The following is a 22,231-nucleotide window of genomic DNA, read 5'->3' as shown; positions in this document are numbered from 1 at the left end:
TATCAAAAGGAATCACGTGATTTAAAATTCTGGAGGAAGAATTTTCAAATCATGCTCAGGTGATGCACAACCACATACCCTAAAAAAGCACAAATTATTAAAATAGTAAAATACACCCTGCTTTTGGCTTATTCCACTCTAATACTCAACTGCTCTAGGATAACGTATCTCCTGGACCATAGGCTAATGTGCAGAGAAAGTAACATCAGGCCGAGTCATGCTGAAAACTGGCTTTTATTCTAGCCTGTTTCTGTGTCCAGTCTCAGGAGGGGATCCATACAAAGCTGTACGCACTTCTGAAAAACTTCTGATATTGGGGTCAATACGTAAATAAAAGAGGCAAAGATTCATTATGTTTTGCACCTCTGCATCCTTTATTCGTGAGGGTATTTTTAATGATCGAATTTGTGAACAGAATGAAATACCTAGGGCCATCCAGAAATTTCATTTATAATAATCTTTAAAAAATGAGAGGTCAAACAAGTGACATGTGAAACAAGGAGAACCCACCCTAAAGTAAATAGGTGAAAAGTGCCAAAGGCAAAAAAAAAAAAAAAAAAAAAAAAAGTAGCTCTGTCCAGAGATAAAATGAGCCTGGCCTGCAGATGGTTGAGGCAGCTGTGGCTGATGCAATTTAATTATAAGCTTATGAATTCCTATGAGAAAACGGTAAGTGAATACATTAAATTATTCTGATCTTCCATCTTTAGAACAAATGCCCACATAAAGCAGACCATTCAGCATCAAACTGATTAATTCTATTTTTTAAAGCAGGTGTAATTATTTAAAATATATTTATTAAAGATTGGATCTTACCTCCCCTAGCAGTATCTCAGACTATAAATTTTTAAGAGCGATAATGTGGATCTCCATTCCTAGCATGCAGGTGATTAGAGTTGGGGTGTTTCAGATTAAAAAGGGGGGGGGGGTAGGACGTTGTCAGCTTCACTAGTGACAGCGGTTCGGCCAGCTTTGTGCACTGATGCACACTTGGATAGATTTTCATCTTACCTCAGACAGCCAGGCCCAGCCCGTGGCAGCCTGCACCCGGGAAGAAGTCTCTTCAGAGAGATGAGCCTTTCCTACTCAGGAGAGATGGACCTGGGCCGGTCTCTTCTTGGGTGAGGAACCAAGCAAGGAGCTCACTCTCAATGCCCTGTGTCATGGGAACTTCTGAACTGATCCTGTGTGTGTTCAGGAGATCTAAACTCAACAAGGGGTCCTCTTTTCTGTTTCTTCCTTTCTCTCTGATAATATGGAGTCTGAGGACTGGGCTGGATGGATAAGAAAAGTTCATTTATAACTAAGAAAAGGTGAAGTGTTATCCTTCAACAGCATAACCCTTCTACCAACCTAGCAGTTTACCAAAACCTGCTGCCCTAAACCTACTCTCCTGTAGTTTCATTTTTGGAAGATTGTACTCTCTTTCCTGTTTCTACAGTTTATCTTTCACTTTCTTGGTCATTCATATAACCACACTGTCTGAGTCAGGCAGCATTTATTTTCATGGTCAGAGGCAGGAAAGTATAGAATGCACTGAACTTGAAATAGCAAGGCCCAATTTCAAGTCTCTGCCATTCATATTAAACAGTCATGCTCTGGTCAGACTGCCTAAATTCTACTCTGTGAGCCTCGGGCAACCTAGAGTTAGTCAGTCCTCTGCCTTTGTTTCCTTAATCATAAAGCTGGGTTAAACAATGATATCTGCACATCATAGGACTGTCGCAAAGGTTAAATGAATTAGTGTATGTATAGCATTTGACCAATAACTGGCACACAGTAAGCACTCAATAACATTACTAATAGCTTAATGAGCTCAAGTAAGTAATTTAATCTCACTTTTCTCCTCATAAAAATGAAAATATCCACCCGTACATAGCCATCTCTTAATCCTTTAGGAATTGTCAAGAGCATCAGAGGGTATTTTGATTATGGGATATTAGGTTTCCTATAACCTCATCACATTGGAAATGGAAAATAGTTACTCTAATGTTTATTATTAAAAAGACCATTCTGATTGCATTTGGTTTAGTGGAAAAAACACCAGACTGGAAGCCAGAAGGCAGACTCTGCAACTAGTTGTACTGATGTATCTCTATCTTCCTGACTCTCATTTTTAACATCCTTAAAATGAGGTAACTAGAGGATATAATCTCTGAAGCTCCTTCTAGAAATTTGGTTTTCACTAAAACCAGAAATATGAACAAGTTTTTCAAAAGGAACCAAGACATTACTCTTGTTTTTAAAAGAATTTCACTAAAGAAAAAGGAAGCCAAAAATACATGTTTTCATTACGATGCCAATCCTAAAGGGGAAGGAATCAATTTAATGTAAAAAGATGTCAGGATTAATAAATAACCAACCCAAAAGCTAGAGGTCATCTACTATAGTTAAAGTAGGAGCTAACCTAAGCGGTAAGTTAGATGGAATTTTTATATAGCAAGAGTATATAATAATGAATGGCCTGAGGCAGAATTAAAACTGACACAAGCAAGCTCTTCTGACAGAAGCAAGCAAGTGCAAAGGCAGGGGTACCCTTAGAGGTAGCCTGGGGGAAGGAGGGAAGGCTAACTACTATTTTTACTCTAGCTAATAGCAAGATGAAGCTGAATGAATTAAGATATTACAGGCCACTAATAGTGGATTTTTCATTAATAGGGCCAATCTGACAAGCTTCTTTTGTCACTGAGAACTTGGGAGCACCTGGCTCCCAAGTCTCTCTTCTCTCAACTCCTGTCGCTTTTAGTGACACTGTCACCTCTACAGACCACATTTTTAACACCCTGACCTATCAGTCAGTTCCTTAAACTTCTCCTCAGTGACAGTCTTATTCCACATCTCTTATCTCATTCACACTCCCAGGACATACTTGAACTTTGTCATCTCTACAAACAGCTTCATCTCCGACATCAGAAATTTACACATTCAGTGTCCCACCAGTCTCTAATCCTGTCAAAGAGCCTCCCATCATATGACTAATTCTTTCGCCTATGAACTCTAATTCACTGACCCTCCCCGTTTCTTCCTAACTACGAGCCCTACCTTCTCTCTCCTTCAGATTTAAGAGCCATCGCCATCACCTCTAACAATCCTCTGCAAATCTCTGCTCTCTCCCCTCCAAAAAGCCTATGTACAGCTGGAGGAAACTAGCAATTTAGATTTTCTGTACTCACACTTCAGGGTGCCACTAAGTAGTCATTCATTCATTTGCTCACTCTAACTCAACAAATACAACTGACCCTCAAACAACATGAGTTTGCAATGTGCAAATCCACTTATATGCAGTTTTAAAATTGATCCTTGCCATTCAAACCCACGTTGTTCGAGGATCAACTGCTCAGCTGGGAACATGTGGACGCAGAGGGCCAACTTCGGTTATACGCAGATTTCCAGCTGCACAGGAGGTCAGCGCCCCTACCCGCATGCTGTTCAAGTACCAACTGTATCGTACAGAATCGGCATGATATCCGACTCTGAGGTGGGGAGAACGGTTGTTAGAGAACAGCCCCAGGAACTGTCTTTGCCCAGGTTACATCTACCAGGCTGGAAGGAAAGAGAAACTTAAATAAACAAATGTCTCAACTTTAAAAAGTAAGCTCAACCTTTTTCGGATTCGACATCACTTGCAATTTTCTTCTCTCCTTTCTCTGGTAGCTTGCTCCCCTCCCCCGGCCACCCACCCTCCCCCACCCCGCCCCGCGGGTTTCCAATGACTCGTACAGTTTACCATGATTTTTCAAATCTCCCATTTCCTTTGCTCCTCTGTTTCTTACTTTGACTGAAGAGCTCTGCCCATTTGCTTTGGAAAAAATGGGATTCGCCTAGTAGGATCCCTCATTTTCCCAACAAAATCCTCCCTACCACACATGCTTAGTTCTCCTGTCTCAATAGCTCAATATTCACGGTCTTCTCATGCACCATTCCTCTATCTTACCCCTTCTACTGTCTCAAAGGTATCTATCTCTTCAATCCTCCTCCAGCATCACCAAGCTTCCCCTTTCCTAGACAACTCCCTACAAGCATATAAACATCCTTCAGAATGTTTCAATTAACAAAAGCCAAACATTCCTTTAGGTATCACCCATATTTGTATGACTTCCTTAACATAGCCACATTTCTTCGAAGCAATGTAAAGCTACCCCAGAGTTTCTCAACCTTAGTCTCTGGTCTCTACTCTCCAGTATCTCTACTCTTTCCTCACAACAGGAGAGTGGCCATTAAAATCTGCTTAAAACCTTTCAATGACTTTCCCATCTCATTAAAAATAAAACTCAACCCTTTAACCTGGCCTAATAGGCCCTGCGAGACCTCACCCTGCCTACCTACCACTTGGACCCTCTCTCTCGTATCTCACTTTTCACCCAGCCCCCGCAGCCTTATTTCTCTTCCTTGAGCATGAGAAGCACCTATCTGCCTTGGGGCCTTTGTCTTCATGAATTCTTCTGCATGGAATGCTCTCATCCCCGGCTTTTCCCCCCTTCCTTTAAAGCTCAGCTTGAATTTACTTTGTCAGAGGGGCCCTTCCTGAACACCTAATCTCAGCCATTATATCAACTCTATCACATCCACTGTCTGCATAAAATAGTTGGACATTTTAAATTTTGCTTTATCTTCTCCCTCCAAAGAACGTAAGAGTCAAGAGAGCAATTTGTTCACTGCTGTATCCCTAGCACCCAGAATAATGTCCTGCGCACAGCTGGTATTCCATAAATTTGTGGAGCTGATTAGAAAAAATGATGTAAGATGTATCCATTTCCTGAGAAAGCAGGTTCTGCCTCAGCTGCCAGACTTAATCTTTTAAAAATCCATCCTGAAAAACTCCATTTTCAGAACACCATTAAAAAGAGAGCTTTTAACAATTTCTTACATTCTCATAGGATTATCTAAAAATTTTTCACAAAACTTTCCTACTCAAAACTTGTTTCTCTCTACTGGAATTCAAAAGATACAGACTATTGCACAGTAGCAGTTACTTAACTGTTTGAGACAGGAACTAAATTCAAATCCAAGGTCATGAAAGTAGAGAAGTATACCGGTAGGTGATCTTAACGAAATTTTGCTTTCTCAGTCTGAGAATTCGTTCTATTTGTGGAAATACAGTGGTCCAAGTAGGCCTTTGTTAAATGACTAACCCCAAACCCATCATGAATGACACCTCCTTTCTACTCCATGTCCTGGTCCACTCCTGACTGAATTCTCTCGCTTAAGTTATGAATACTAGTTCCTGAGGAAGTACGTTCCAACTTGTGAAGACACAGAGTAAAATAGTAAATACTCTATAGTTAGTTTAGTCATACCATATTTTAAAACTCCATTCCAAAAAATATTGAGGTAATTTCCAGCCATAGTAAAAATAAAAAATTTACAATGCCAGAAGACTCTACTATTCTGACAGTGAAACTAGTTAGCCATTTCCTTTAATCGCTGGCATAAGTAAAAAGAATGTGGTGCAATGATTATCAGAGTATCTTTTAATTAAGAACCTATGGCAGACTGGGGGATTTAGAAGGGGCTCTGACAGGTTATCTAGCCTTGCTTCCCTCGGAAAAGGCCATTAGTACAGCACAATATAGTATTCTGACTATTGTTATTGTCCAAGACTTTTTCATTTTGTCTCCATTTACTCAAATGGGTTTGCCTAGCTCTTGCTGTATGCTACTGACATCAAATTCCATTGCAGAATGAGCTGGGTTTTTTTTTTTTTTTTTTTTTTTTTTTTTTACCTGGCCATTCATTCTAATGCAGCAAACCATTAAGCGGTCCCTCCAGAAACCTGTTCTCAACCAACATGCTCAGCTTTGGTATCACACAGTTCATACAGCTTGAGGATCTTCCTCACTGTTACATAAAAATATACATAGGTAGTATTTGAAAAGTTAGTTTCTAGACCTGTTAGCTGGACTTTATGACATAGTTTTCTGTTTTTTGTTTTGTTTTTTAAAGTTTAAATGGTGACAGTGTTCCCAGGCTGGTCTTAAGGTTATTTATAAGAGATTCTAAAATACTCTATAGTTCTATCTAAAATTAGTAGAATGTAGTTCTATTAATATACTAGCCAGTAATCATTTAAAAATAAGATTAAATGACAACTTCTTAATTTTCTTTTAAATGCTAGTGTTTTAAGTAAAGTAGGTATGATCTGATAAAGACTACTGTAGATCCTGAAGGAGACCTCAAAGTACTTTCGGGACCTTTAGAGACTAAAAACCTTAAATCTAATTTTTTATGTCTGTATTTTATTAGAAGATATAATTATCTCCTGTGGCTTAGCTTTATTTAAAGTACTGCTATTGTTATTATTAGCTATGAACAAGGCGCCTTTTTTGGTTCACATAAAGAAAAAAATGGAATTAGTGGGTAACACAAGTAGAAGAGTCAGACTGAAACGAGTAGGATATAAGAATTGCTTGAGGTCACAGCTTGAGAAGGTTAAAGAGAGGAAGCAAGAAAAGGAGTGAAGAACAGTTATGCATAAAGATAGTAACCAAGATGGAGTACTAAACTGTAAGCAGAAAGACAAAGAAAAGAGAACGGTATATACCCTTATGTGCACACATAATTAACACCAGAAGGGAAAAAAAGGGGAGGCTGGTGGGAAACATGGGGGCCAGCAGGCCCTTAGTAAGCTACCAGGTGGGAATTCTGACCTACGATGATAGCTTGATGGCTTTCTAGAACGAAAGATAGAAAAAGTGTAGACTCCTACAAGGATGTAAACAGGACATTAAGAAAATATGCATTTGCCATATGTTTAAAAATATTTACTTTTCTAATAAAAAGAAACTTACTGTAGAATATTTGGAAATTACAAAAAATTATCTTTAATGCCCTTAGCCAAGGATAACTATACTCAATATTTTGGCATTCATACTTTTAATTGGCATGGGAAACAAGTTACGCTATATAAAGTTACACATTTTCCTGTGTGCTCCTTTAAAGATAGTGGTAAAACATGAGTAAAGACTATATAAGATTTTGCTCATTAAGATGTATCATAATTTAAGTACTTTATTATCAACTGGGTCATTTAGGTAGTTTCCAACTTTTAAGTTTTCAAAATAGCACTACAATTTATATGCTCTTGTACATTAATCTTACTGCACATATCTGAATGTTTCCTTAAGATAATCCAATTTTCAGTAAAATCACTAAAAAAATATAAAATCTTTATCGATCAATATATACTGCTACGCTGGCTATACCATAATACCTTTGTGCTAACAATGTTTAACCCGGCAATTTGAAAAGTCGATATTCTCTCATATTTTAATTTGCATTCTTTGGAGTAGACATAAAACCATTTTGTATCCTATGCTAATTGGTTTTTTATTTTTATCAATAATTGCTCTATATCACTTTCTCTACGCATGAGATCATTTATCTTTATTTCACCCTCACAGCAACTGCAAGTCTGTGTTTTCTTTGGTGAAGGCCTTCTCGTAATGAGCACATGTCTAAAGGCTGAAAACTGAATCTGGAGAAGCGTGGAATATGGCAGTCTCTGTAGCAACTCCTTTCCACAGAATAAAATCTTCATGGACTGAAAATTAATTGGGGTTTTGAAAAGTTATTTCTAAAGTCCTTATGTGTACATTCACATCTCTAAAGCCTTGTAAGGACTACAATCTCAACACATGAAACACATTTTTTCTTGTAAGAGCCTATCTCCTCCATTCTCTCTCCCTCAACTGAGATGACACACTGTGACTAAAGCCTATGCAGTATTTTATGTTGATCTTCTCTCCTAACTAAAGCCTTAAATGGCCTTCCTAATCATCCAGTAGAATGTCATATAATCTGAGTATTTTATGTATCAGGCAATATCAAACACGTAGAGTTCACTTATTTCCAATATCTCATTTTCTAGAAGAGGAAACTACAGTTCAGATGAGTATAATTCTCATGGTCAAGAAAAATCAAGGCCCGAACCACTCCTTACTGATAACCAGGTCCACTGACCAAACGGTCTCCTAATTCCACACAGCTGGTGATACCCAGCAGCACTGGTAAGCAGTCTAAGAATGTTTCTGAATGAGAAAGATAAAAGTCTGAACTTTCAAATAAATCAGAACTTAAAGATTTGAATATGATTTATTTTAAAGCAGTCACTCGGGAAAACTGAAGATATTTCAATCATGTTAAATTGACTGAAAGAGTTTTATAATACCTCTTTGAAAGCACACATAGGGCCACTTTACAAGAAAATCACAATCCCTAAACTTAAGTCAATTTCATAATTATATATCATTTTATACTCCAACTGATGTTACTCAGTTTTCCCATTCACTTTATTCTCTGGGATTAAACGACCTTTAGCCATTTCAAAAATTTATAGTCAACTTCAAAGCATCAAGATTTGCCATCACTTATGCTATTCAAAGAGAATGTAAGATTCCAAAAGATGAACTTAAGATGTCTGAAACAATGATGGGTCTTTGAAACAATGATGGCTTTGTATCTGCTTATATTCCTCTTTCCAAAGAGCAAAGATTTGAGAGGTAGCTTCATTACTATTTGGAAAAACACAAAACGAAACAAACAACACTTAAAGATGTAAAGTGTTTTTAAAAGAACACTTTTAATTACATCTCATGCAATCATGTAACTACTGTTAACTCTCTAAAACTATATTTGGAGGATATCCCAAAGATGAGCAGGTTAAATTATATTGGCATATATACTAAAATATGTAGAAAAAAATGTTTTAAAGTACATCAACTAGAAAGTAAATAAGAGATATCCATTAAGGAGACATTTTAATTTTTCTTTATTTTTGCTCACTTGGACATTTTTTACATTCCTACCATGGGTAGGGAGTATTTATATAACATATATATTTACATGTAACTAAATATATATCTATATATCTCAAACAAAAATAGTATATAGACATATTTCTAAATTCCAAGATCTAAGCATTAAGGATGGTTAATTTAAATTTGCACATCTTAATATTTAAGAGCTCAAACTTTGACTCAGGAAGATGGGTACGCCTGCCTAGATACTACAGAGGCAGGGTTTACAAAGAATGTTGAGGTTGGGTTTTTCTTATCTTCCTGCCCTTCTGTATAATTCTGTGACTATCTATATAACTCAAAAAGGAAGCCTTGCTTATTCTGAGTCACTACCCCTCGAAATGTTAAGCACATTCCAACAGTAATTACATTGTTGATAGACCTGAAAATGGGTCACCCCACACAACTGGCTAAAAACTCTTAGGCAATCTTCCTTTGGAGGAAACGAGGACAGCTTGTACAAGTATTTCAACTAGATCTACTTCCGTAAGAGAAGATGGTACACATCTGTAGGTATTACCAAGTTCTAAGAGTACACGGAAAGACAAAGGAAAAAAATATGAAGAAGTTAAATCAGCCTAGTCATTTGTCCCAACCAACTTCATATTGCATCATTAATTTAAGAAAGTACAAAGGCTTCTGTTGTGTCATTAGTTAATAAACAATGTCTAAAGTTTAGATATTTTTCGTTTAAAAGTTATGATGAGACAACTGTATCACTGGAAACATATGTTAAGATAAGGTTTGAGAAATAACTACATTTCTGCAGGATATGTAATTGCATTTCTATAGGTTTGCTGTTAGTTTCAACAAGCTATACTGTTTAATCCAGGGTAAAACTAGAGTTAGTATGCTGGCTTTCAGTTTTTAAGAAAATGTATTTAAGAAATATATTTGAATGAATTTATATGGTTTGGAAAAAAATTAATATGTTTGTAAAGATTTAAAGATGATACTACTCAACTACATAAAGGTTTAAAAATGCCTGTATAGAAAGAACTACCCTAAAGACAAGAGATAAACAGGAGACAGGAACCACAACATGACAGAACCTCCCAACCTGAGTGAAACCTGGGACAGAGCTGCTACCCCAACTACACAGGTATTAAGTCAGATATCCTTGGGGATTGTCTCAAAGACAACACCTCATGGCTCCCCTCCTATTTCACCATTTGATAACTCTGATGTTCAGAGGTCCTTGTAGTAATGCGGAAATATCCAATTCAATTATCCATAAAGTACTTCTTGATTACTGAGTTCAGAAAACTCGCCTAAGGGACCATGAGAGGAAATCACCAGTCAACTCTTAAAATGAACACTAATCTGAGTTCCTAGCCTGAGAAAGAATTATAGATGCTCTATAGTATTTTTATAGCACAAAGCTCTAAAACACGTCAAATGGATAGATAGATGTCAGGGAGAGGCTATTGCTGCATTTGATTAGGAATTAGTATGACAATCCTAACTTTTCTGCATTATTTATCCTAGGCAGAAATGTGGGGGGCTAGAATCAATGCACGAAACTCAGACTGTCTTTTATCTACCTCTTTGAAAAACCCTTTTTGTTGGGGTAGGGTTGTGTGTCTCCTCTCCAAGAGATCTGGCATTAGTTCCAAAACCGAGCCCACAGCAACAGCAGCAGGTCTGAACCCCAGCAATTCTGAATGCGAGGCTCAGTGTGACTTCTCAGAATGCTCGATATATTCCAATTTTTTATTTTCTTTTCTCTGAAAACTGGTCAATTTTATATTTTAAAATCATCTATAGAATTAAATTTTTAAAAGTTGGCTTACGTTACTACCATCCTACAATCTCAAAATATTTAAAGCTGTCAACTTCCAATCAGATATACCTCTATAGCATGACACTAGAATACCTAAATTGTCACTAAATGCCTTATGGGGGTGACACATTAACAATATCACCAGTTAGGGCAGAAGGAATATGAAAACGAGGAAAAAGTACCTCTTTATACATCCCACTGAGGTTTCTACTCAGTGCTGAAAAGATTGGGAGTAAAGAGAATGGAAAACGGTCATTTCATTGCTAGGTACCCAGAGCTAAAGTGAACAAAAGCAAAGTAGGATACAGAGAGGATTTTTAAGTGACAGAATTAGAACAGATAACTATATAATATTAATTCCAACAACTTAGCATTTAAAATGAGATTTAAGATATATTATTTTATTGCCAATAGCCTGAATGGACAGTGGGTCTTATGACCATTAGTTTTATCTGACCCTGAAAGACAGAAAAATCTAGAATTATAGTCATTATCATCATGTAAAGGGTACATTTTAACATCTTCTATCACACTTCGAAAGCCCCCACCCTCCACCCTCGCACAGTCACTGATTTAACCTAAGTTAAAAAAAGGAAAAATTCAGTTAACGAACCACTTCTGGAATTATCTCCTACAAAATGTAGACATTTTTTTTCTCTTTGGTATCAAAATTCCCTAAGGAGAGAAACTAGGTAGTTACCTACCTATAGATGGAGATTTGAAAGGGTATTTATCAGGAAGGTCCACTCTAACTTTCCATACTCCGCCTTCATACGGTGCTGAAAGAAAAGTAAAACTGTTAAAACATGAAATCCTCATCTCTTTTGAAAACCTTGCAAATTAATTCTTTCAAGAGTCAGGGACTTCTATAACTATATTCAGATTAAAATACTTTAAAAGATCTAGAGTTAGAAAATAATTTATCTGATTGTTTTAAAGTATTAAAGACTATTCGATTATTTGGCAACAGCCTCCTACCTTCAATCTACCCCATGCCCTACCCCCTGCAAAAAGAAAATTAAAAAAATAAATAAATAAAACAAAAAAGCATTTCCCTAATCCATCCATGTGGCCATCCACAGCAAAACTCAGAATTTACAATTTGTTTAATACCATCACATAGACATAAGAGAAAAGCATATAAAGTAACTATGATAACAGCAAGATTTCCTCACTTCTACAGTTCAATTAAACTTACTTTTCAAAAACTACACATATCATCATCTATCTTTGATATTTTCATCGTCTATTAAAGAGCAGAGTAAAAGACTGTAATAGAAGAACACATACCAACACATGTACTTACTTCCTTGTGGTCCATAAAACTTCACTACAAATTCATTGAGTCCTCCCAGGATCGTAACCTCATGTTTACTCTCAATGCTAAGGTGGATGGTAAAGGAAATTACACAGGCTTTATATTACCTGGAAGAACTAATGATGACATCTTCAAGATATGCCCTTTAAAGTGTTACCCACATTTGACATGAAACCAATAAAACATACATCATAATTCTGGTAATTTAGAAGGCAACATATACACTTGTGAAAAGAATGAGTGCGTGAGCTTTAGATTCAGAGAGACTGGTGTTCAGATACTAGGACTGCCACCTACTGGGTTTGTGAGCTGAAGCACAATCTCGTAAACTTACTCCCTGACCCTCTGTCCTCTCTTTGCAAATCAGGAAAACATTTAATAGGATTTCTGTGAGTATTAAATATGTGAAATACCTGACTTTTTTTGTATTTACTGTCCGTAAATGAAAAACAGGCACTTAATTTTAGTTTTCTCCCCTCTGTACTCTCTCCTTCCCAGGTGATTCCCAGTGACCCTTTAACATAAATCCAGTATTCCCCTTAATCAAATTCAAATACTCAGCAAAACACCAATTCTCCTAAACTGGATATGCCATGTTCCTAAAATTATGCTAAGGAAAGTCCCTAGGATTTTCTCCTTGGCTTAGAGAATAGAGATACAATATTACTACTAGTACTACCACCAAATGGAAGAGACCAGCCCTCCCAAAAATGTGTGTGTGTGTGTGTGTGTGTGTGTGTGTGTGTGTGTGTGTGTGTGTGTTAAATCTTGTCTGAAGCACTTATTTTCACCTATTCTTTCCCTCCCTCCTGAACCCCCATGCTCCTTAGACTGTGGGGCTCTGGGATTCTAATCATAGAAGAGTAACACTTCTGTGTTCTTTCCTCAAAAACTTATCTGTCACTAAGACTCTCATCCTTTTAAGGTCCTAAAATTCAGTTACACAAACCAAACCAATCCATCTTAGTAGAAGAAGAAAGGGCTACGTGCTGTTTTAATATTTGTTTCATGTCTCTACTTTGTGGTCTAACCCAATAATAATTCTAACAGAAATTTTTGGTGCTGGGGGTTGTGGAAAGCTCTCAAATCCCACTGTAACATTAAAAAAAAAAATAAAACAACAACAAACCCAGATACGACAGACTGGCCTCCTTTTTCTCAATAAGCAGTGCAAACTACATGTACTATTATACAAAAGAGAAAGAACCCAAAGAAATTTAAAAATGATCTCTGAGAGAAAAATGGTATTGTAAAAGGTTTGAAATTAAGTATTTGGATCTCTAATCCTCTGTGCTATAAGCCACAGAATAGACAGTGAGGCTGGGTATGTATTTTTGGCAAAGTCCTTACTTTAAGAGCCTTGAACGATATCCACTAGAGATATTAAATAAAATAATTTAGTCTGTGCTAATTTGATCTAACTACTTGAACAACATGCGCTCTGAAAGGATTCAAACGGTATCTACATTGGAAAACTACCTTTTTCTCCTTCTCATGGTGAAATGACACATACATGCATGCTTTGGTACACTAACTCATTCCTGACCAGTCACCCTCTGCCACCCTGCAAAATATTCCAAAGCTAATGCTAATATAATAAACAGAAGTACGACATGCTTAAACTGTTTTAAAACAAACAAAAAAAGTATCCTTGTGTTAATGAAAGAAAAAGAAGCAAATCTAGTTACAATAAGCAAAAGAAAATATAAGCAATAAAGTCCTTAAAGGAAATGCTTTAAAACACACACAAAGAATAGCAGATGCGAGCATGCACACAGACATTTAAAACTTCTTTATTGTAAATGACAGTTAAGACAAAGGACAAACTAAGAAGTAAAAAATTATATGACCTAAAAATGTGAATTTTTAGAAAATAAGGAGTTATTACAAAGCAATAAGCAAAATCTGAAACACTCCAACAAAGGCCAGAACAGCCAAATTAAGAAAATTCAAATGAGCAAAATTAAGCTATGAAAAGTTCAGCCCATTAATTTAGAAAGGAGATATTTTCCACTATAAATTGATAAAGATGAAAGCTAGATAAATCCTAGTGTTCAGTGGAGTATAAATTAGCATTCCTGAGGACAAATTTGGCACTATATTACAAAACTTAAAATGAATTTACTCTTTTATTCAAATTTCACTCCTATGAAGTTATGTTTTAAAAATAACCAGACATTGCTGGTGGGAGTGTGAAATGATTTCAATCACTTGAAAACTTGGCACTGTGGAGCTGCACATATGCATAGCCTATGCCCATCAGCACCACTCCCGATAGATATGTATAGCTGCATTCAACAAAAGTCTAAGAATGTTCACAGCACTGTTTATAATATCCAAAAATTAGGTTTTAACCCAAAGGTTCATCAATAATAAAAAGGATAAATTATGGTAAAGCCACCCAACAGAGTATCACACACTAATAAAAAATGAACTGCTACAAATAAATGTATGAGTCTCACAGATATGATAGTGAGTCAAGCATCCAGATACCAATGAGCAGGTACAGTATGATTCTATTTACACACATTTAAAATACGCTAAATGAATCGATGGTGTTAGAAATCAGGATAGCAGTTATCCTAATGGGGACTGTGATATTTGGAAGGGGGCTTGAGGGGGACTTTGAGGATGCTAATTACACCTTTACTGTCCCATTTATCACTGAGCTACAAAAATTATTTATGCACTTTTTGTATATATTTTACTGTTTAAAAAGTTTTAAAAGATGTCTGATACATGTGTAAATACTGAAATATCTGAAATTTAAAGTGGAAATAATCTAAAAATTTATCAATAGGAAACTGAATAAATGAATTATAAACCATTTATACAAGAGGCTGCTGCTCATGTCTACCTCCACTCACCAAGAGCTCCACCAATGTATGTTTCCGCTCAGCTTGGGGTACCTGGATGCAGTCAACCAAGTACAGTAGTGCAGATAAAGATATCCCAGCCATTAAACAAAACTAAATAAACTTACAAAGATAATGAAAAAATGGAGTAAGTAGAAGATTAAATGAGTTTAAGAACTTTTTAATTAATTTTACAATACAGCAATCTGTAGAAGCAGAATCCATCAATTAGAACTAATTTGCTATGAATGATACTGATCTATAGCAATTACTCTTCATCCATCATTTAAAATTATGAGTTATCCATATGGATGTCTCTTCTAGAAAACTGAAGATATCTTTTCTATCTTTTACATAGATACAATAAATCCAGGTTTCTTCCATGTTGTAGTCTGTTTGGGATAGATAGTCAGTGCATGCTTTTATCTACTTTCCAAAGAAGATTCTCCTTTCCAGTCACAGCAAACCTCTTCTTTCCCACAATTAGAACAATGCTCCACACCTCCTCTTTCCCATAGTTCCTGGTACAATCTGCATGCCAGATACAGGCACTGTCTTTAATTACACAGCGTACTTTAAATTAAGTTCTTATAGTCTGCTTCATATGAACAGCTAACAGTGAACTGAATAAAACCTTTAAAACTTCGACCAAGTTGGTAAAATGAGAAGTTGTGCTAAATTTATCTTGCCTTGGAATGGGGTATAGACACTACATCAGATGGAAAAAAGAACTTTAGTTGAATGAAAAACATTGCATAAAAATAAGCCATTCCATCATCAAGAATGAATGACTTGCCCACAAAATATATAAAATTACTTGGCTGCTGTTATCATGTGTATTTATGGTAGAGGCCACGAGTTTCTTTCTCTTCTCTGCTGCAAAGTCAAGGGCAAGCAAGGCAATGAGAAGGCAGGTTACAATGACAAAAATAATGATCTATTTCTGAAATGCGCTGGTCAGGCTAGTAGACTGGTGGTTTACAAGGTTCCTTCATTACTTTCTCAGTTTCAAAGCTTAAAAATCTCTTTAGATCTTTAAAATATTTTAAACAAACCCATAAAATCACATTTTACTGACCTCTAAGTTATTTGAGAAATACTGTTTTACTTACTTAGCAGTTTGCTATTAAGGAGTAGTATCAACATTTTCAGTAGGCTAATGATTAATATTCCTAGGAACTCAAGTTCATTTTACTTTTAAAATGCCAGCCACCTACCACATTATTTTCCCTGAATGGTGTTATGATTACACAATCTAATATTTAAAGGCTAATGCCAAACTGTCAAGAGATAACTGACACTCTTGGCAAAACGTGTCTATCAGGATTTTAGAAATGATTTTTATATAGTTCTGGAATTTTCCAGAAAGGGAGCCAAGGCCTAAGCCTGTGCCACAAGACTGACATTAACAGGTCAAGGACTTCGGATTCAGACAGCATTGTTTCCTAAATTTACTGATAATCAGTTTATAAAATAAAAGAGGGTGGCTACCCTGAGCTGGGTCCCTGTGCGTGAGGGACTGGGGTGAAGAGACGTGCTTCTCTGCAGAAGGTAGAGGCGATCTGCACAGCACTCTCTCCATGTGTTCTGACCCGTCTGTTTCCAGTTCTCCTGGAGATTAATTACACCACAGATGCTGAAGGAACTCAGCAACCTTTACTATCTAGTTTTCTTAAAAATAGCATGGTATCTTTGTTAATCCATTAACATGCAAAATATCACAAAAACAATACTTTAGGGGTTATGTTTATAAAAAATCCTTCTCCTTTAGAGATATAATTTGAAATATTTACCAATACGTGATGTCTAGGATTTGCTTCAAAATAAGCCAGGGTGGGCAGAGTTAGGAAAGATACAGGAGAAATGGTATTGGCCCTGAGTTGACAATTACTGAATCCAAGTGATGGGTACATGGGGGTTCATACATACTACTGTTCTCTCTTTCATGTTTAAAATTTTCCATAATAAAAGTTCCAAAAAAATTAATGTCATCAGCATCATCAGAACTTTAATATTTAATAAACATGAACAACTTAAAATAACTTAGTTATTACAGCTCTCTTAAGAGCTTATGAAACAATCCAACATTTTCCTAAGGTTCGATACTGAGTCTGAGGAAGAAAAAAATAGCAAATGATCCAGTATGTAAGAAAACAAAGTCTTCATATTGAAAGAGAATACTCTAGGGGGGAGAGGGATGGGCAAAATGAGTGAAGGAAGTCAAAAGGCTCAAACTTCTAGTTATAAGTCATGGGGAAGTATGTACAGCACGGCAACTACAGTAAATACTGTACTGCATATTTGAAAGTTGCTAAGAGATCTTAAAAGTTTACTTCACAAGAAAACCTGTTAACTATGTTAAGGTGACAGATAGACTTATTGTGATTTCACAATATATACAAATATTGAATCATTAAGGTTATATACCTGAAATCAACATAAGTTGTATGTTAACTATACCTCAATTAAAAATATACATTTAAAAAAAGAAAAAGAATATTCTTCCAAGATAGTAAAATCAATAGCTGACATTCTAAAATCAAATTTAAGTGGCTTCAAAAGGATATCTAAGAAAAATCCAACCGCACTGAAGATGATGAGCATGGCTTTTGCATATCCAAGACAAATGGCCTCTGAGCAAAATAATAAAAATGTGCCTTTCTTTAAATTATAAGGCAAAATGGCCATATACAATAAGCAAAGATTCCTGGTTGAGAAGTTAAAACATTTTTAAAAAAGGTTTTTAAAGGTTAATGTTCTTCATGTTAGGAGGAGGGGAGACTCTTATTCAAAGGAGAAATAATAGAAATAGCAGAAATAGAAGCTATTGAAAACAATATGCACAGGGAAAAGGAAGTAAGAGGGAAGGGAAAAGGCTATATCTACCAGTGATGAAACACATACATATGAAGAACAAGGGCAAATTTTTATTCATTTACCTCAACCTGGGAGAGAGGCAATAATATGTGAAGAGCAATCAAAACAAAATGCATGTGTCTTATCACCTAAGCTCAGTAGTTTTATTCCCTGCATCCCCCACAAAATACTATAAGCTTTCCGCATGAATTAAAAGGAACCTGTTATGCTGAGCCAGGATACTATAATGTTAGCATCTATTAAATTTATCAAAGATTACAGACTTCATTAAGAGTTGGTTTACTAAATATTCTACACATCTTCCACATAAGTGACAATACAAATGAAAACAAACACAACCTGCCTTCAAGAAGCTTAAAGTTTAGTGAGATAACATGAGACCCGTCCATTAAGGAGTACATGCCAAAAAAAAAAAGTCTGCCTAAAGTGCTATTAGAGTTTAGAGTAGGAAGAGCTTTCTTCCAGCTTGCGGGTAGAGATGGAGATAGTCTGCCAGGGAAGGCAAGGATTTACACAGACCTTAAGAACGGCATGTGATTTGGACACGAAGAGGTGGGGAGACGGCATTTAAAGAAAACAAAGCAGAAAAGCACAGGCTAGATCCAGAGAATAGGGACCACAGTGTTTGTATTTTGATGGTGGACCACGGGGAGTATTAGAAAGTAGGCCAAGACCAGATTACCAAGGGCCCAGAAGCATGGATTTTATCTGGTGAACAGAGAGACAGTTGGTATTTCTACGCACAGTGCACATAACCGCTTTACAGAAAGTACTTTACAGTAGTACTGGCTGAAGGTGTGATAAACAGAATTTAAGCAAAAGAGAAGAGAAATGTTCAAGGCCTCAACTGAGACACCAGTTGTGGGAATAATGGGAGAGATTAAAGGGGGACTTCACTGACTAGTCACAGGCTCTGCACAGCCAATATAAAGCTCTGGCGTTGCCAGATTATCAAGAGAAACCAAAAAGCTAGAGTTCTATATCGATCTCCTAACTTGTAAATGTAAATAAAGCACATGTGTTCCAACATCTGTCTCTCAGTGGAGCCTTCTGGGACCACCCTATTTACAACTGCCCATTGCTACATTCCCACTATCTAATATACTATACATTTTACTTTTATTTAGTTGATCGCCCTGCCTCCAACTACTACACTGCAAGCTCCATAAGGGCACGGATTGTCTGGTTTGGTCACTGCAGCATTCCTAGAGCCTAAAAGAGTTCTGGTACATAGTAGGCATACAAATCAATATTTATAAAATGAACACATGAATGAAGTTGCAAGACAGTCAGAGCCTAAAGCTGCCAGTCTGAGATCTAAGTATAGTTTTAGCCTTGTCAGACAAGTGAGGTGAGACTATTAATGGAAAGTGGAACACAGGACAGAGGAACAAGTTTTTTATGCAAGATGCTAACTTTGGCTTTGAACACATTAAAATTTAAAGTATAAATGGATAAACTAAGTGGTGATATAGTACATGCAGCTAGAAAACTCATGATTTAAAGGAGGCACCTTATAAAAGCACTAACTCTGAGTCTGTTTCCTAATTGCTAAAAAAAAAAAAAAAAGTGGGGGTGTGGAAAGGGGTTACTTTCTCATTTGCAGGACTGTTGAAGATGAAATATCTACAAAGGTACCTAGCTTGGTACCTGACACAGCAGGAATTCAATTTTTTTAAGTATAAAATAAATAAACAAAACTCTGAATTCCTACATGATTAATATTATCTAAGCAACTTTTGAATCTTTTACAGTATTGAAAAAATTATTTTCTTCTACATTCTTAAATAGAATAATAAGAAAACCGCCTTTCTTGATGCTGAATCATCATTATGAATAATTGCTATGGAGTACAACAAAATCCAGTGATGTCCTTAGGAACGAATAAGGTACAAACTTATTTTCTGCTGTAGCAAATTTCTGATCTTGCTATGCTGAGGCACTGGCAGGTTCTTTTCCCAGCTTCTCTAAGTTCGAGAGCAGTCCCTGGGCTACCACCATCCCTTAAAATGCATGTATGGTAGGTGACGATAATCGGGTAACAAAAGTTCATGAAATTTTGTTTTAAGAAATGAAGGTAAATACATTCTAAGAAAGACATTCTCTAAAAAATACACAAATTTTAACTGTTTGTTTGCAGGTTCACAACCAAGTTAGTTAGCTGAAGCTGCCAAACAACTTCCAAAGAAGGAATATTGCTTATTTAAAAATAGCCATTTCAAAGCAACTATGTACTGTTCAGTAGTAAAGCAAAAAACTTTGACAGCATACTATGATATACTGAACACTAAACGACTCGTTATCTAAGGGGTAAAACGTAGCATGTCTTTTTAAATGTTTATAGAGACACAAAATTTACCTGAACAGCAAACAGGTTCATTACTCTCTGGGAGACTAAACCACAACGAACTTAAAAGAGATTTTTTCTCCCTTCAAGTTTTATGCTTTCATTTAAAGCTTCTATGTCACAAACCAAATATTGGCAAGGCCCAAGTAAATGCTATTTTTTTTTTAATGGGAAAATCATCACTATCCCTGGATACATCATTCTGCAACCACATTCCCAAATAATAGAGTAAAAAAAAATTTTTTTAATTAAGAGTCCTAAGAAAAATAAATTTTTCAAATAGGTTTTAGAAAAAGGTGTGTAAGACATATAGGAAATCTAAGTCTCACTCCATCCTTAACAAAATAAAGCTGATTAAAAAGTCAAATAATCAGAGATGACCCAGTTGCAAAAAAGTGACAGAGAGAAAAGCAAAAGGAAATATGGTATAACAATGGTGTCATCTTGAGACCAAGGAAATATAATCAAAAGAGAAATAAGATTTTGATTTTCTAAAATGTTCAAATTCCATTTAAGCATCTCAAAATATTTGGAAGTCAAAAGGCTATCTAAAAATAGAAACAACTCTTTAATAAACTCCAATGATTTGCTATTTTATGGCAACATGGATACGTGTCTGCTTTTTTTTATCATTTGTAAATTCTTTGTTGTTATTAAATATGGATGACTGGAAATAATGCTAAGATATTACATGTAGTAATAGGCTGCTAAGATAAATAATGTATTATCTGTTTACTTTTAACTGAAAGTTTGTAGGTCCATGTACATAAATTAACAGTACATTAACTAAACGATAAATTATTCTTAAATAACTCATAAAAGGTAAGCAAAAGCTTAATTTTCACAATTTGGTTTCCTCGTTATAGCTTGATATGAAGGTGAAACTCACGGTGCATTAAAAATAAGTCAGCTTCCTGAAGAATTGTTTACTTTAAGTGTGATAGTGGCATTAAGGTCATTTAAGAAAATGTCCATATTTTTAAGAGGGGTATGTCTCCCTGTTCACCAGATAGGGGTTAAATAACAATGTCTGGGATTTGTCCTAAAATACTTCAGAAAGAAGAGAAATAGATGTGTGAAAAAATATTGATAATTGAAAATTTTTAATTTGGGTGATGAGGATTCAGTAAACAAATCTTTAATTTTGTGTGTACTTGAAAAACTTCACAATAAAAATAAATTATTTACTTTTATTAAATTTCCAATATCTATCACTTCACAAGATTCTATGTATGCATCTGATAAACTTCTATGGAAAGGTGACCCTGTCAAAAAACTATCAAACTCCCAGTTTAAAATCTGCAAACTTGGAATACAACTCTGAACTGCAGAGAAAAAGAGACTTCTTGCAAGATTCTCAAGACACAAGACAGCCCAGAGACATCAGGTCCACAATGAAAATCCAACAAATGATCTAGAAAAACTTTAAAAATTTGAGGGGAGGAAATTTTTAGAAAGCAGGACACACTAAAAGATATTGGTACTTAATCACAACTTCCAGTTTTCCTGTCCTTGGAGTGGAGGTAGATGAAACCACTGTCCACATGTCAGAGAAGCGAGCAGAAGAAACCCTGTCATTCCAAAGGCAGACTACCTCATCACAGTAGGCTGGGGGGAAAAAAAACCACGAAACACAACCTTAAGGATGACAACAACATCTAAACTTGAAAGTCATAGGCAGCATATAATTTCCTCTTAAATGGTATGGAAACATGCGAACAGTCAGGTGACCTTCTACAAAATCCTAATGAAAATATTTAAAACGCATCCTAACTACCCTTCTGGGCTGTATGATCGTTTGCTGCACATGTACACCATTCATGATAATCAGTGACATTTAAAAAAATATATTTTCTTTGGCTCTCTTCAAGTAACATATAGTACATTACAACCGCAAACGGGTGCTTAAAAATTAATAAATACCAAGCAGTGGTATCCATTCAGTAGCTGAAGATTACAGAAGAGTGAAAAACAATGGATCACAGAAAATGAGCAGAAAGAGATCTTCGATACGTGTTCATCCTCTCCTTTTTACAGAATAGTCAACACATCCTGAAGTCACGGGGGTACTTACAGAAAGACCCAGGTCCACAACCCAAGCCATGGCTCTTCCTCCTTTCTTTCCTTCTCTGTACTGGCTAATTATGAGTTTGTGTCTCTAGAGACCAATGATTCCCCATCATAATTTTATAACTTCAATAATCTCAAAGAGAATTTTTGAAAGCAAGCTCTTTAAAATTCAAACATATAATGCCT

General features: G+C 36.0%; 1 protein-coding gene across 2 annotated transcripts in view; it reads right to left on the bottom strand.

Moving 5' to 3' along the window:
• The window catches only part of UBE2H (ubiquitin conjugating enzyme E2 H), a 90,704-nt gene that overhangs the window by 27,918 nt on the left and 40,555 nt on the right, over positions 1 to 22,231 (bottom strand). For both annotated transcript variants that reach the window (XM_016148712.2, XM_016148711.2), the window contains exons 2-3: positions 11,885 to 11,961; positions 11,283 to 11,357 (exon numbers count right to left, since the gene is read on the bottom strand). In XM_016148712.2, coding sequence (XP_016004198.1) covers positions 11,283 to 11,357; positions 11,885 to 11,961 — 152 coding nt within the window. The remainder of the gene's footprint in view (positions 1 to 11,282; positions 11,358 to 11,884; positions 11,962 to 22,231) is intronic.

The sequence above is a fragment of the Rousettus aegyptiacus genome, unplaced genomic scaffold (assembly GCF_014176215.1).
Source record: "Rousettus aegyptiacus isolate mRouAeg1 unplaced genomic scaffold, mRouAeg1.p scaffold_m13_p_13, whole genome shotgun sequence".
Classification (NCBI taxonomy): Eukaryota; Metazoa; Chordata; class Mammalia; order Chiroptera; family Pteropodidae; genus Rousettus; species Rousettus aegyptiacus.
Note: the sequence above shows the minus strand (reverse complement) of the source record. Positions and strands in the feature narration are given on the sequence as shown.